The sequence below is a fragment of the Capsaspora owczarzaki genome (assembly GCF_000151315.2).
Source record: "Capsaspora owczarzaki ATCC 30864 unplaced genomic scaffold supercont2.15, whole genome shotgun sequence".
NCBI classification, from domain to species: Eukaryota; class Filasterea; order Ministeriida; family Capsasporidae; genus Capsaspora; species Capsaspora owczarzaki.
Genome location: NW_011887306.1, coordinates 186075 through 197563, shown reverse-complemented (window position 1 = coordinate 197563; position 11489 = coordinate 186075). Strand labels below are relative to the sequence as shown.

The 11489-nt window shown below is 52.9% G+C and overlaps 3 protein-coding genes across 3 annotated transcripts; all 3 read left to right on the top strand.

Annotated features, from left to right (window-relative positions):
- Nucleotides 1–647: 647 nt before the first annotated feature.
- CAOG_07255 (aldehyde dehydrogenase type III-PG) lies at nucleotides 648–3621 on the top strand (the record flags this gene model as incomplete). The annotated part of the gene is made up of 4 exons (XM_004343064.2): nucleotides 648–770; nucleotides 1680–2016; nucleotides 2154–2192; nucleotides 2285–3621. 4 exons carry the CDS (start codon nucleotides 648–650, stop codon nucleotides 3406–3408), a joined length of 1623 nt encoding a protein of 540 aa, XP_004343114.1. The 3' UTR covers nucleotides 3409–3621.
- Nucleotides 3622–3758: 137 nt separating this feature from the next.
- On the top strand, nucleotides 3759–6028 carry CAOG_07254 (U4/U6 small nuclear ribonucleoprotein Prp4). The gene is made up of 7 exons (XM_004343063.2): nucleotides 3759–3854; nucleotides 4033–4525; nucleotides 4612–4765; nucleotides 4896–5109; nucleotides 5205–5327; nucleotides 5439–5797; nucleotides 5916–6028. Exons 1-7 carry the CDS (start codon nucleotides 3778–3780, stop codon nucleotides 5981–5983), a joined length of 1488 nt encoding a protein of 495 aa, XP_004343113.1. The 5' UTR covers nucleotides 3759–3777; the 3' UTR covers nucleotides 5984–6028.
- A 114-nt stretch (nucleotides 6029–6142) lies between these two features.
- CAOG_07253 (hypothetical protein) lies at nucleotides 6143–11445 on the top strand. Its single transcript, XM_004343062.2, has 17 exons — nucleotides 6143–6182; nucleotides 6363–6418; nucleotides 6706–6850; nucleotides 6954–7052; nucleotides 7135–7195; nucleotides 7298–7440; nucleotides 7521–7633; nucleotides 7719–8331; nucleotides 8458–8556; nucleotides 8672–8861; nucleotides 8972–9180; nucleotides 9276–9747; nucleotides 9835–9958; nucleotides 10072–10636; nucleotides 10790–10895; nucleotides 11016–11168; nucleotides 11270–11445. Exons 1-17 carry the CDS (start codon nucleotides 6159–6161, stop codon nucleotides 11341–11343), a joined length of 3246 nt encoding a protein of 1081 aa, XP_004343112.2. The 5' UTR covers nucleotides 6143–6158; the 3' UTR covers nucleotides 11344–11445.
- Nucleotides 11446–11489: the final 44 nt, after the last annotated feature.

The window sequence follows — 11489 nt, the reverse complement described above, 5'->3', positions numbered from 1 at the left end:
TTTTTTTTTTTCCAAGTATAAGACGTCCATGAGCCATGAGTGAGTGAGCGAGTGAGTGAGTGGGTGAGTGCGTGAGTGAGCATCAGCGCTGCGTTGTTTACCTTCCAGTCGCGTTCCATGCAAGGCGGTTGACGCAGCCACGGTGGCCATGCTCGGTCAGCCTTGTCTCGAGGGCGAGTGTGTGCACCAATGCCGGGTGCGAGCGCAGGTGCGTTCTGGCCGTTCTCTGAGGTTGCATTTGGTGTCATCAGATTTAGATTTGAGCCCTTCAACCCAGCCAAACGCGCGTGTTCCACACCACGCAATGCAAAATGGCACACTTGAATACAGGATGAATGTCGTTTTCGAATCAAACATCCGTGATGTCGATCAACACAGCGTGTTTGTTTCCGACCGCGTCATTCTCAGACACTCCGACAGACTTCACCCTCACCCTCACCCTCTCTCACCCTCACACTCTCTCTCACCCTGTAGCTCGCTGCATCTGGGTTTTGAATTGGTCGTAGTTCTTCACCTGGTTGCGCCATTCGCGATCAGCCACAATCCGCGACACTGACAGCGACATGTCTTTTGAAGCGTCGCTCAATGTGAAGAATGAGCCCCCGTTCTTTTTTAGAAAGTGCTCCAGCGTGCTACCAAATGTCAAAATGCTGGTTCAATGCAATTTAGTGTTATTGTCATACTTGCACTTCACTCCTTTCCTTGTTGTTGTTGTTGCTGCTGCTGCTTGCACAATGTCGTTCTACACACCTGTTGCCGAGATTCCAAAGGTTTGGCTTTTTTTACCGTCTCCTCGCCGTTGTCCCTCCTCGCCTATGCTGCCTTCTGAATGAGGAGAGCCACCAGCGACACAGAGACTGCCTACGTGAGGAGACACAAGTGAGAAGGGGGGGGGGGCGGCGTCGGAGTCAAAGCCCCAAAACCCAGCTTCCGCTTTTCTGCGTCTCTCTCTCCGACAACTCTTTATCGTTCTCCTCTGACGAGCGCTTGCATGCAAAGTCGCAGTTTGTCAACGCAAGGGGGGCACAGTTTGACAATGATGATGATGATGGGCTTCAGAGCCCCGAAGCGTGTGTTTGTGGCCCGGTCGAATAATGGGCTTTTGTTGATTTTCGCATCCAAAGTGGCTGTTGCTTGACCTGTCCTTCTCTTTCCTTGCCTCTCTCTCATTCACTCTACTCGGTCTCATTCTTCAATGGGGTGAGATTTCGTTCCAGCATCTCCCCTTTCTTTCATTTCCCCTTACATCGCATTCATGCTCTTCCCAACATTACATTGATTTTCGCAGCCGTCCTTCTTCAGCCTTTTCCCGCTTCCGGTCCTTTCCGTCCTTTCCTTCCGCACTGCTCCCATTTTTCAATATCCCTTCCTTCTTCTTCCTTCTGCTTCCTCTGCTTCCTTCCTTCTTCCTTCTTCTCAATTCATTGTTTCTCCTCCTTCTGCGCTTCTTTTGACTCTGTATCCGATACAACAGTCCATTTCCTCTCTCTCGTCCCTCCTCCTCCTCCTTCATCCATCATCCACCGTCGATCATTCTTTTGTCCATTTTTCCAATTCTTCCAATTTGTGTTTTTGTGTGTCCCTCCACTCGTGAGCTGACTTTACAAAACACAAAACAGCTGTCAACACGCTTGACATGTGCTCATGCCTTAGTTTGTGCATTCTTCTGAATTTCTCAGATTGTCGCCGAGTTGCGCGAATCGTTCCAGCAAGGCGTTGCGCTCGAAATCCCCTACCGCAAGAAGCAGCTCCTGGCCCTCGCTCGCATGTGCACCGACAATGAGGAGCAATTCGCAGAGGCCCTCAAGAAGGACCTCAACAAGCCAAAGGCGGAATCCGTCCTCTTTGACATTCGCTTTGTCGCCGGCGAGGTCGCGCGCTTGCTCGAGCACATTGACGAGTGGGCGACCGCAGAGGCCCCCACCGTGCCCTTGCTCAACAAGCTCGACGGCAACCGCCTCGTCCGCGACCCGCTCGGCGTCGTCCTCGTCATTGGCGCCTGGAACTTTCCCCTCAGTGAGTGTTTGTTGTTGGTTTGAATGATGGCGCTGAGAGCCTTCTTCGATGAGGATTCATGTTTGCTGCTTCATACGCTCGCTTAATCCATACTCACCTCCCGCCGCCGCCCCTTGTCTCTCCCTCTCTCTCCGCAGTGGTCAGTCTCTGCCCGATGGCTGGCGCAATCGCTGCAGGTATGTTCGGTTTGTTATCCTTGTCTCCGTCGCCTCAAAACGGCCAACCTCCTCATCTTTTCTTTTCTCTTTTTCCCCCTCCCTCTTCTCAGGCAATACGGTCATCGTCAAGCCGTCAGAGCTCGCATCCCACACTGCTCAGCTGTTGAGCAAGCTTCTCCCTGCCTACCTCGACCCGAAGGCCTACCGCGTCGTCAACGGCGGCATTAGCGAGACATCAGCCCTGCTGGAGCAGCGCTTTGACTCTATCTGCTACACGGGTGGCGGCGCAGTCGCCAAGATTATCATGAAGGCGGCGGCCAACCACCTAACCCCCGTCCTGCTGGAGCTGGGCGGCAAAAACCCCGTCTACGTTGCTGAAGATGCCGATTTGGCCATCGCCGCCCGTCGCATCCTCTGGGGCCGCCTTCTCAATGCCGGCCAGACCTGCCTGTCGCCCGACTATGTGCTCATCGACAAGAAGCTCCAGCCGGCCTTCCTCGAGGCTGCACGCGCTGCACTCAACGAGTTTTACGGCCCAGACCCGAAGGCCTCGCCCGATCTTTCGCGCATCATCAACGACGCTCACTGGAAGCGCCTCTCTGCCCTTCTCACCAGCGGCACTGTCGCCATTGGCGGACAGACGGATGCTGCCACGCGCTACATTGCCCCGACCATTCTTGTCGACGTCCCGCACGATGCCCCCGTCATGCAGAACGAAGTCTTTGGCCCCATTCTCCCCATTATCAACGTGTCTTCGATCGACGAAGCCATCAAGTTCATCACGTCGCGCGACAAGCCGCTGGCCACCTACCTCTTTACGCGCAACTCGAAGCTGCAAGACGAGTTCCTCAAGCGCACCTCCTCGGGCTCGACCTGCGTCAACGACACGATTCTCCAAGGTGGCGTGCACGGCCTTCCGTTCGGCGGCGTCGGCGCGTCCGGCATGGGCTCGTACCACGGCAAGTACTCGTTTGAGGCCTTCTCACACCTTCGCGCCGTCGTCTACAAGAACCCCGGCATGGAAATTGTCAACACAATTCGCTACCCCCCTTACTCGGACAAGAAGATCTCGTGGGTGTCGTGGCTCATGATCCCTGTGCCCAAGGCATACAGCGCTTCTGGAGCCGCCACTGCCTCCATGTTCAAGGTGCTTTTGCTGGCTGCGATTCTTGCCTTTGTCTTCAAGCTCAATCCCCAAGTGATTGCGTCCATTCGCCACGCCCTCGGTTTTTAAGCAGGCGATGAGTTTTTTTCCTTGCTCGGCAGCGACAGCAATGGAGAGGAGGAAACCCTCCCCCCAAAACCAAACAAAACAAAAAAACCCCCACCCGATGCCGTTGATCAGAAGCCAAAAAATCCAGACTTTGCTTTTTGCGTGTTTGGACTGGTGAATGACTTGTGTAAATTCAAAACAAAAAATACAGGAATGCTGATGTAAAGTACATGTACTGTACAGGATGAGCGAGGGTGCGTTCGAGCCAACTCTAAGATCGTCAGTCGTTTCTCGCGCATGTACCAATATGCTTCGTTATTCAGTATTATTATTATTATTTTCCAATCCACTCCATTTCTTCCTTTCTCAGACCAGTTTTCCTTTTCAGGGATGAGCGCACATTTGCTAAAGCCGAACGCGACCTTCACTGCAGCGCAGCACGATGAGATTCGCGAGGATTTCGAGCGGTAATCTCAAACCCCACATCCATTACTATTATTATGATGATGATGATGATGATGATGATTATGACTCTGCATGCATGATGATCAAGAGTTGGATGGAGATTGAAGGCAACACAACAACATCGTTCCAACGTCGACCGCCTCACTGAACGCACTGAACTCGACTTTTTCGACATTGTAGGAAGATTCGTGCCAAGCAGATTGTCGTGCCGACGAACGACGAGCATGTGCGCAAGCGGCTGAGGCAGCTGGGCGAGCCCATCACGCTGTTTGGCGAGGGCAAAGCAGAACGCAGAGATCGCTTGCGGGAGCTCCTCTCGCGCCAGGCATCGTCAGCCGCGGCCACCGGCGCAGGGGCAGCTGGCGAGGACCAAGGCGAGGAAGCCGAGGACGGATCCGAGAGCGACGAGGACGAGGACGAGGGTGAGGACGACGAGGGCGAGGACAAGGCGGCCAATGCGGATGCTGCGGCGGCAACAACAGCGCCATCCGGGTACAATCAGAAGGAGGTCTGGTACCACGAAGGGCCCGAAGAGCTCGAGGCTGCACGGAGGTTTATTGCGGCGTATTCGCTGGTCGCGGCACGCGAGCGACTGAAGCGACAGCGCATCCAGGTTGCCCGGCCAGAGCCCGTCAAGGCCGCAGCCATGAACGAGTCGCTCAAGTTTGCTCGTGTAAGTTTGGCCAATGTGAGGTGGCTGTGTTTTTGCTTGACGGATGGCGTGTGCTAACTGTGAGCATTGCGGTTTGAGTTGCGCAGGAACTCACAAACTATGGCTCGCAAATCGGCGATGACCGACCATTGTCGTCCTGCACGTTCTCGCCCGATGGCAAGACTCTTGTCACTGGCGCATTTACGGGTCTGCTCAAGTTGTGGTCGAGTCCAGAGTGCAAGTTGATTCGTACTCTAAGAGGTAACAGTCTTGGCAGCAAGTCCCTTTTTTCAGTTTTCCTTTTTGCTGTTCAATTGCATCATGAATGGCAAGTGCTCACGGCAATCATACTGTTGGTTTGTATTTGTGTGTGTTTACTTTGGCCTGACAGCACACGCGGAGCGAGTCAGTTCCATCGCCTTCCACCCACAATCAGGCAAATCTCTGGACGCATCCGCGGCCAACTTTGCTTCTTGTGGAGTCGATGGCACCGTAAAACTGTGGTCAATGACCAGCGAGACGTCTGTCGCAGCAATCGATGGCCACGAAGCTCGCGTTTCTCGCTTGGCCTACCATCCTAGTGGCCGATTTCTTGCGTCAACATGGTAAGTCGACAAAACGAGTGCTCGTTCCAACAATCATCTGTTTCTGTGCAGAAGCTCATTGTTTGTCTTGCATGCGTGAATCTCTGTTCCTTCAGTTTCGATCACTCTTGGCGGTTGTACGACTTTGCCGCCCAAAAAGAAATCTTATTCCAAGAAGGGCATTCCAAGCCCGTGTATGGCATTGCCTTCCATCCTGATGGCTCGCTTGCTGGCACTAGGTACGCTGCTGTACCAACGTTGATTACTCGTTCTCCCTTTCTCTTTTTCGCATCGAACTGACTTGAAATATTGCTTTTTTAAATATTTGGTGACCCTTTTGTTGAAAACAGCGGCATGGATGCATTTGGCCGCATCTGGGATCTTCGCACTGGTCGCAATGTCATGCTGCTCAACGGCCATGTTAACGCACTGCTCGGAATTGACTTTTCGCTGGACGGCTACACTGTCGCAACGTCGAGCGAAGACCACACGATCAAAATCTGGGACTTGCGCAAGCAGGCATGCGCATACACCATTCCTGCACACAACAATCTAGTTTCCTTGGTCAAGTTTGATCCCGTCAACGGCCACTATCTCGTCAGCGCCGGCTACGATAATCTGATCAAGGTTTGGGCCGCCGGCACGTGGGCCAACATTAAGACGCTTTCTGGTCATGAAAATAAGATCATGTCCTTGGACATTAGCAGCGGTAAGCAGGGGCAGTAGTTGAAGTTGTTGAATTGCTGTGATGACTTGCTTTTGTCTGACTGTTTGGACTTTTTTCGGTTGCTTTGAATCCGTAAACCCACCCCCCTCTTCCTTGCTAGATGGTACATTCTTTGCCTCTGCCTCGTACGACCGGACGTTCAAATTGTGGTCCAACGATGTCTACTGATCCGCCTGGTCATTCCAATTGCTTAATACACTTCGTTCATGCTCTTTCAAACCTTCCAGCTTGCACCATCTTCAATCCACCCCCCCTTCTTGTCTCAATCTATTGTTCAATTCCGCTTTGATTTCCACTTCCACTTCCACTCCAATTCAGTCTTTTTCTTTTTGATTTTTTCGACATGAACAGTCAGAGCGCTGACGAGGTTTGTTTCCCAATGCGTTTCTCACTAGAATTTTTTTTTTTTTTTTTTTTGACTTTGACTTGTTCAATGATCCGTTCACTCACTCACTCACTCCAACCCTTTTTCCCCTTTCCCTTTCCCCTTTCCCCTTTCCCTTTCCCTTCTCCTTCTCCCTCTCAATCCAACACTTCTGCTACGTAGATTCGAGCCAAGCGTCTCGCGCGCATGGGACAGGCCTCCCAAGCCCAGTCGACCACGTCAGTCACCATTGCACACATCTTCCATCCTTCCTTTCTGCTCTCTCTCGAGATCAACCCTTCGCTTTCTCTCTCTCTTCACTCTCGTTCATAGCGCTTCTCTCTTGCGTTTTCGAATGCCAAGTTCAAGTGATTCGCTCGCTGCGCTCCAACGTTGACATCATCACTTTTCGACTGCTGCTGCTTCAGTGAAAACGCGTCATGCATTGCATTGCATTGCATTGGACCAAAGTTTCGAGACTCACGAGTGTGCATTCACCATTGTTGCTTCTTCATTGTTCAATCAGACCGGCTGCGAGTGTCAGCGGAACTGCTCCTGCATCGCCACCGCCTGCTGCTTCACCCGCTCCTGCTCCCAGTCCTGTTGCACCGAAGCCGATCCAACGCGTGACTTCACCTGCACCATCTCAGGCTAGTCCGATGTGCACTTCGGTAAGGCGATTCAAGCGTTTGTTGCATTCACTGAACTGCGCCGAGCAGATTTCTGGAAAAACTCGTCACTCAACATCTCCATTCTGGCCTTGCCAACCGGTAGCCCGTGCGACCGACGACGCAGAGTCAGGCGCCAGAGACGAGCTTAAACCCAGAGTGGACGCACGCCTTGCTTGCACGCGTGTTGGAGGTCTCGCTTCAGGTACATTTTGGCTGTATTCATCGTCTCAGTTCAAACTTGCCTCTGCACTGACTTTTGCTGGAACACCCCGCCCCAATTGCAGCCCTGCCCAGCTCCTCTGATGTACCTGGATTCTCTGGCTGCCGAGCTTCTGTCCGAATCTGGTATGGGTTTTGACGTCTCGCGCGACCAAAAAAAAAAAAAAAAAACAACAAAAAACCTCACTTGTTTGTTTGTTGCCTCGTCTTCACCGCTCGTCTACACAGCCCCAATGCAATTCACTGCAGACATGACAGAGCGGCTTCTGATCGAGCGCCTGGCCGGATTTGCGGGCCATCCAGATCAAGTTCTACCCTTCATGTTTCGCGCTTTCGGAGTCTGTGACCATGAACAGCGCATGCTTCCACGGGTACAGCGCCCCCCCCCCTTTTTGTTTCCGATTCTACACATTGGTATCAGAGCTCGAGCACTTACTCTTTGTGTCAACAGACGGGGTCCTCATTACGTTCAGAGCTGCTCGCAAACGCGCAGCAGCTGCTGATCTCGTACACTGGCATCTTTCTGCAGTACCCCGACTCATTACTACAGGTCTCACCAAGCTTGTAAGAGCTTTGCGCTGAATCAGGGGGAGTCGCACCACCATCGAGAAAACACAAACTCACACCTTGCTCATTCTTTCGATTTTAGCCAACCGCAATCACTCTTTGATCAGTTTGTCCAGCACATGATCCGCGACTCAGACACACCGCACGGCATGCCAGCTCCGTTCCTGGCCAGCTTTATCGCTCGATTCGAGAAGGAGGACATTTCGACAGTCTTCCACCCGATTCTGTCGGCTTTCTCGCGCGCCATGCGTCGGTGCACGCTGGCCGATGTCTTCCAGACCTATTTGGGCGTGCTCACAGAGCTTGTTGGCTACAAGTCGATCTGCACTGCGATTGTCTCGCACCCCGACTTTCTGCCCGAGGCAGCGAACGGCCGCGAATTCGAGTCCAAGGCGCTCTTGGCGCCATTCTTTGCGCTCTCAGCCTTCCCGGATGCTGTTGCCGCTCCCACGTCTGTGGCCGCCTTGCTTGCTCCGCCCGAGCCAGTGTATACGCGATTCTTTGCCGACCCCACCAAGCAGCTGTCGAGCGACGTGCAAGCAGCAATGGCGTCCGTTCGGTCTGGCATGCGTCTTGTCCAGGAAAAGCTTCACACAGTCATGCTTCAGCTGCTCAAGCCAAAGGATGAGCGAGAGAAAGTGCTCGACTTTTTCTCTCGAGCAATCTCGATCAACGCCAAGCGAGCACAAATGCGGGTACGGGAATGGTTGTTTTTCTTCGCGAGATTGGTTGTTGCACAGCGGCGGTGGGGACATTCCCGTGTCTCGATGAGCAACTTGAGCTAATTGTGTCACTTGCATGATTCCTTTCCATGCGATCAGGCATCGTTCCAACATCACAGCACGGATGGATTCTGCTTCAATCTTGTCGGCGTGCTGCTGCGCTTGAGTGACAAGTTTGCCGACCCTATCAATCCCAACGTCAGTTGACGAGCCTAGTTGTTGTTTTGTGCCATGCTGTTCATGATGACGAGAACCAGACTAACAATCAACTCGTCACTTTGCTTGCGTTCCTGCTTTGGTTTCGCTCACGCAGATGGCCAAGATCGACAACGGCTACCTCTTGCATCCTGACTCTCGCGTGCATGTCGGGGACGAAACAAAGATTGCCGCTGCTGCCGATGAAGTCAGCCGCTGGATTGATCAGCGCAACTTTGCGCGCACCCAGGCCTTCCAACAAGCGCAAAAGAAACAGCTCATCGACGACTCTACCAAAATCACCGAGTGTATGCCCCTGCTTGCTGCTCGGCCTTACATCCCAATGGTCGAGAGCTCTCACTTTTTTGTTTGCCTGCTCGTTGTTTTTTCGCACTCTTTTTCTGTTTCCTTTTTCCAGTCAACCCTCCAAACTTTATCACCGAGTGCTTCTACATGACGATGGCCGCACATCACATCGGCGTTGTGGCGACGCACCACAAGCTGGAGCCGTTGTTCCGGAATATGCAGGAGATCAAGACTCGCCTTGAGCAGATTGAGGGCCAACGCGCCCAGTGGCAAGGCACCCCTCAAGCAGCTCAGTACGAGCAAGCCGTGAAGAAGCTGAAGGTATGTTCACTGTTTTGTGTCAGTTTTTGCACTTGTCGTCGCTTCCTTGTTCCCTGAGGAGTGCACACTGACCTGTCCATTTTTTTTTCTTTCAGAGCATGGAGGAGGAAATCCGGAGCCAACAACTCGCGTACGAGACCATCTTGGCCGATCCGGACTCGTTGCTGCACACACTGTCTTTCTACAGCTTTGTTGCGCAATGGCTGCTCAAGATTGTCGACCCCAAAAACGCCGGACTTCCGTTGCCCGAAGCTCTTCCTCAAGTGTTTGCCTCCCTGCCCGAGTACTTTGTTGAGGACATTGCCGAGTTTTTGGTCTTTGTGACGCGCATGGCTCCCAACGTGGTGGATCGCATTTCGCTGGATCCGCTCATCCGATTTATTGTGACGTTCATTGCAAGCGTCTCGTACATTCGCAATCCGTACCTGCGTGCCAAGCTTGTGGAGATTATTACCCGCCTCACCCCCGAGTTCACCGGGCAACGCGTGAATCGCTTTGGCCAGCTGATCGAGCGCCATCCGCTTGCCATCGAGCACCTGACTCCGTCCTTGATTCAGTTTTTTGCTGGCAAGTAGAGCGACAGGGTCGATTTGTGGGGCAGGATTTGTATCGCGGAATGACTGACGAAACACTTTGCTTTTTGCTCGTTTCCAGACGTTGAAAACACTGGCAGCCACACTCAGTTCTACGACAAGTTTAACATTCGCTACAACATTGCCCAAATCGTCAAGAACTTGTGGACATCGCCCGACCACCTCGCTCAGCTGGTTAAAAGCAGGTATTTGTTTGCCACGAGACCAACCAAACATTTCGTCGTCGTGGTCCAAAAGTGGTTGCTGCTCACTGTTTCCGTTTTGTTCCTTTTTTGGGGTGTTTGGTGTGCTGCAACAGCACGACCGAGTGCTTTGTCCGGTACATCAACCTCCTGATGACGGATGTCACGTTCCTGATCGACGAGGCGATGGCAAAACTCGGCGAGATTCGCGATATCGACCACTTGAGGGACAATGCTGCCGCTTGGGCTGCGACGCCTCAAGAAGAGCGCCAGAGCCGCGAGGCGGCGTTCAACGCTGCCGAAAACCAGGTCAAGAGCTACCTGGCCTTTGGCAAGGAGATGATTTCCATGTTCATGTTCTTGACGCAGACCGTCCCAGAGGCGTTCTTGCTTCCCGAAATGATTGATCGTCTGGCACCCATGCTCGACCACAACCTTGTGCGCATGGCCGGCCCCGACGCACAAAAGCTCAAGGTGAAGAATGCCGACAAGTACGGCTGGAATCCGCGCCAGTTTATCGTCAACCTGGTGCAGATCTTTTTGAATCTCGCGCCCAAGCTGCCCGATCAGACCATTCGTCAAGATTTTGTGCGCGCCATGGCACGTGATGGTCGCTCCTTCCAGCCCGACATTCTGCGGAATGCGGTCGACATTTTGTCGCGCCACTCCCTTGCTCAGCCGGTACGCTGGTCTGAATGTTGATTGTGGAGTGGAGATCCATTAAAAAGGGGTGGAGGAGGGGGGGGGAAGGGCAGTGCATGCTCGTGTGTCGTCGGGCTGTTATTCACCTTGATTCTTTGGCTGCTCTTTGCTGTTGTGATTGGCGCCGTCCAGGATACCATTGAGCATTTTGCGTCCATCGTCCAACTTGCTGAGGATACTCTTGCGGCGGACAAGCGGACGGAAGTCGATCTGGGCGAGATTCCCGATGAATTCCTTGGTCGGTGGAATTTTCTTTTGCATGAAGGGGGGATGCTTTTGAGTTGATCTCGTTGCAAAAGGCTCATTTTTGATGTGTTTGCTTTTTTTTTTGGGATCCGACTAAATCCGGGGCTCGCAGACGGAATGCTGTTCTCACTGATGACGGATCCAGTGCTCCTGCCTGCTAGTCAGGTCGTGGTGGATCGCAGCACGTTGAGGACACATCTCATTTCCAACGGCGAGTACGACCCGTACAACCGCACGCCGTTGACCATGGAGATGGCCGAGCCTCGTAAGAGAATGTTCTTCTTGTGTCATTATGCGACAGTGAAGTGACCGTGAAGTGACAGGCTTTTGTTGTTGACGTTGTGTTTGTTTTTCGTTGTATCGCAGAAACCGAGCTCAAGCAGCGCATTGAAGCGTTCATTGCTTCTCGGAAGTCCGGATCCCAGCCCATGGCAGAGTAGTCGTTGTCTTGTTTTCGGTGTGTTTGTGTATGGTGTCGTTTTGGCTTTTCTCTGCCGTTGGCGTTGTCATCCACACGAATGAACGAGATTTGTCAGTGAGGATTTGCAAATCCACCGTCTCCGTCTCCTACTCCACCAAGCGTTCC

Coding starts and splice junctions, on each gene's coding strand:
- CAOG_07253 (XM_004343062.2), top strand. CDS start 6,159: ATGAACAGTCAGAGCGCTGACGAG. Junction 8,332..8,457: donor CCAAGCGAGCACAAATGCGG/GTACGGGAATGG, acceptor CCATGCGATCAG/GCATCGTTCCAACATCACAG. Junction 9,748..9,834: donor CTTGATTCAGTTTTTTGCTG/GCAAGTAGAGCG, acceptor GCTCGTTTCCAG/ACGTTGAAAACACTGGCAGC.
- CAOG_07254 (XM_004343063.2), top strand. CDS start 3,778: ATGAGCGCACATTTGCTAAAGCCGAACGCGACCTTCACTGCAGCGCAG. Junction 3,855..4,032: donor ATTCGCGAGGATTTCGAGCG/GTAATCTCAAAC, acceptor TCGACATTGTAG/GAAGATTCGTGCCAAGCAGA. Junction 4,526..4,611: donor AGTCGCTCAAGTTTGCTCGT/GTAAGTTTGGCC, acceptor TGAGTTGCGCAG/GAACTCACAAACTATGGCTC.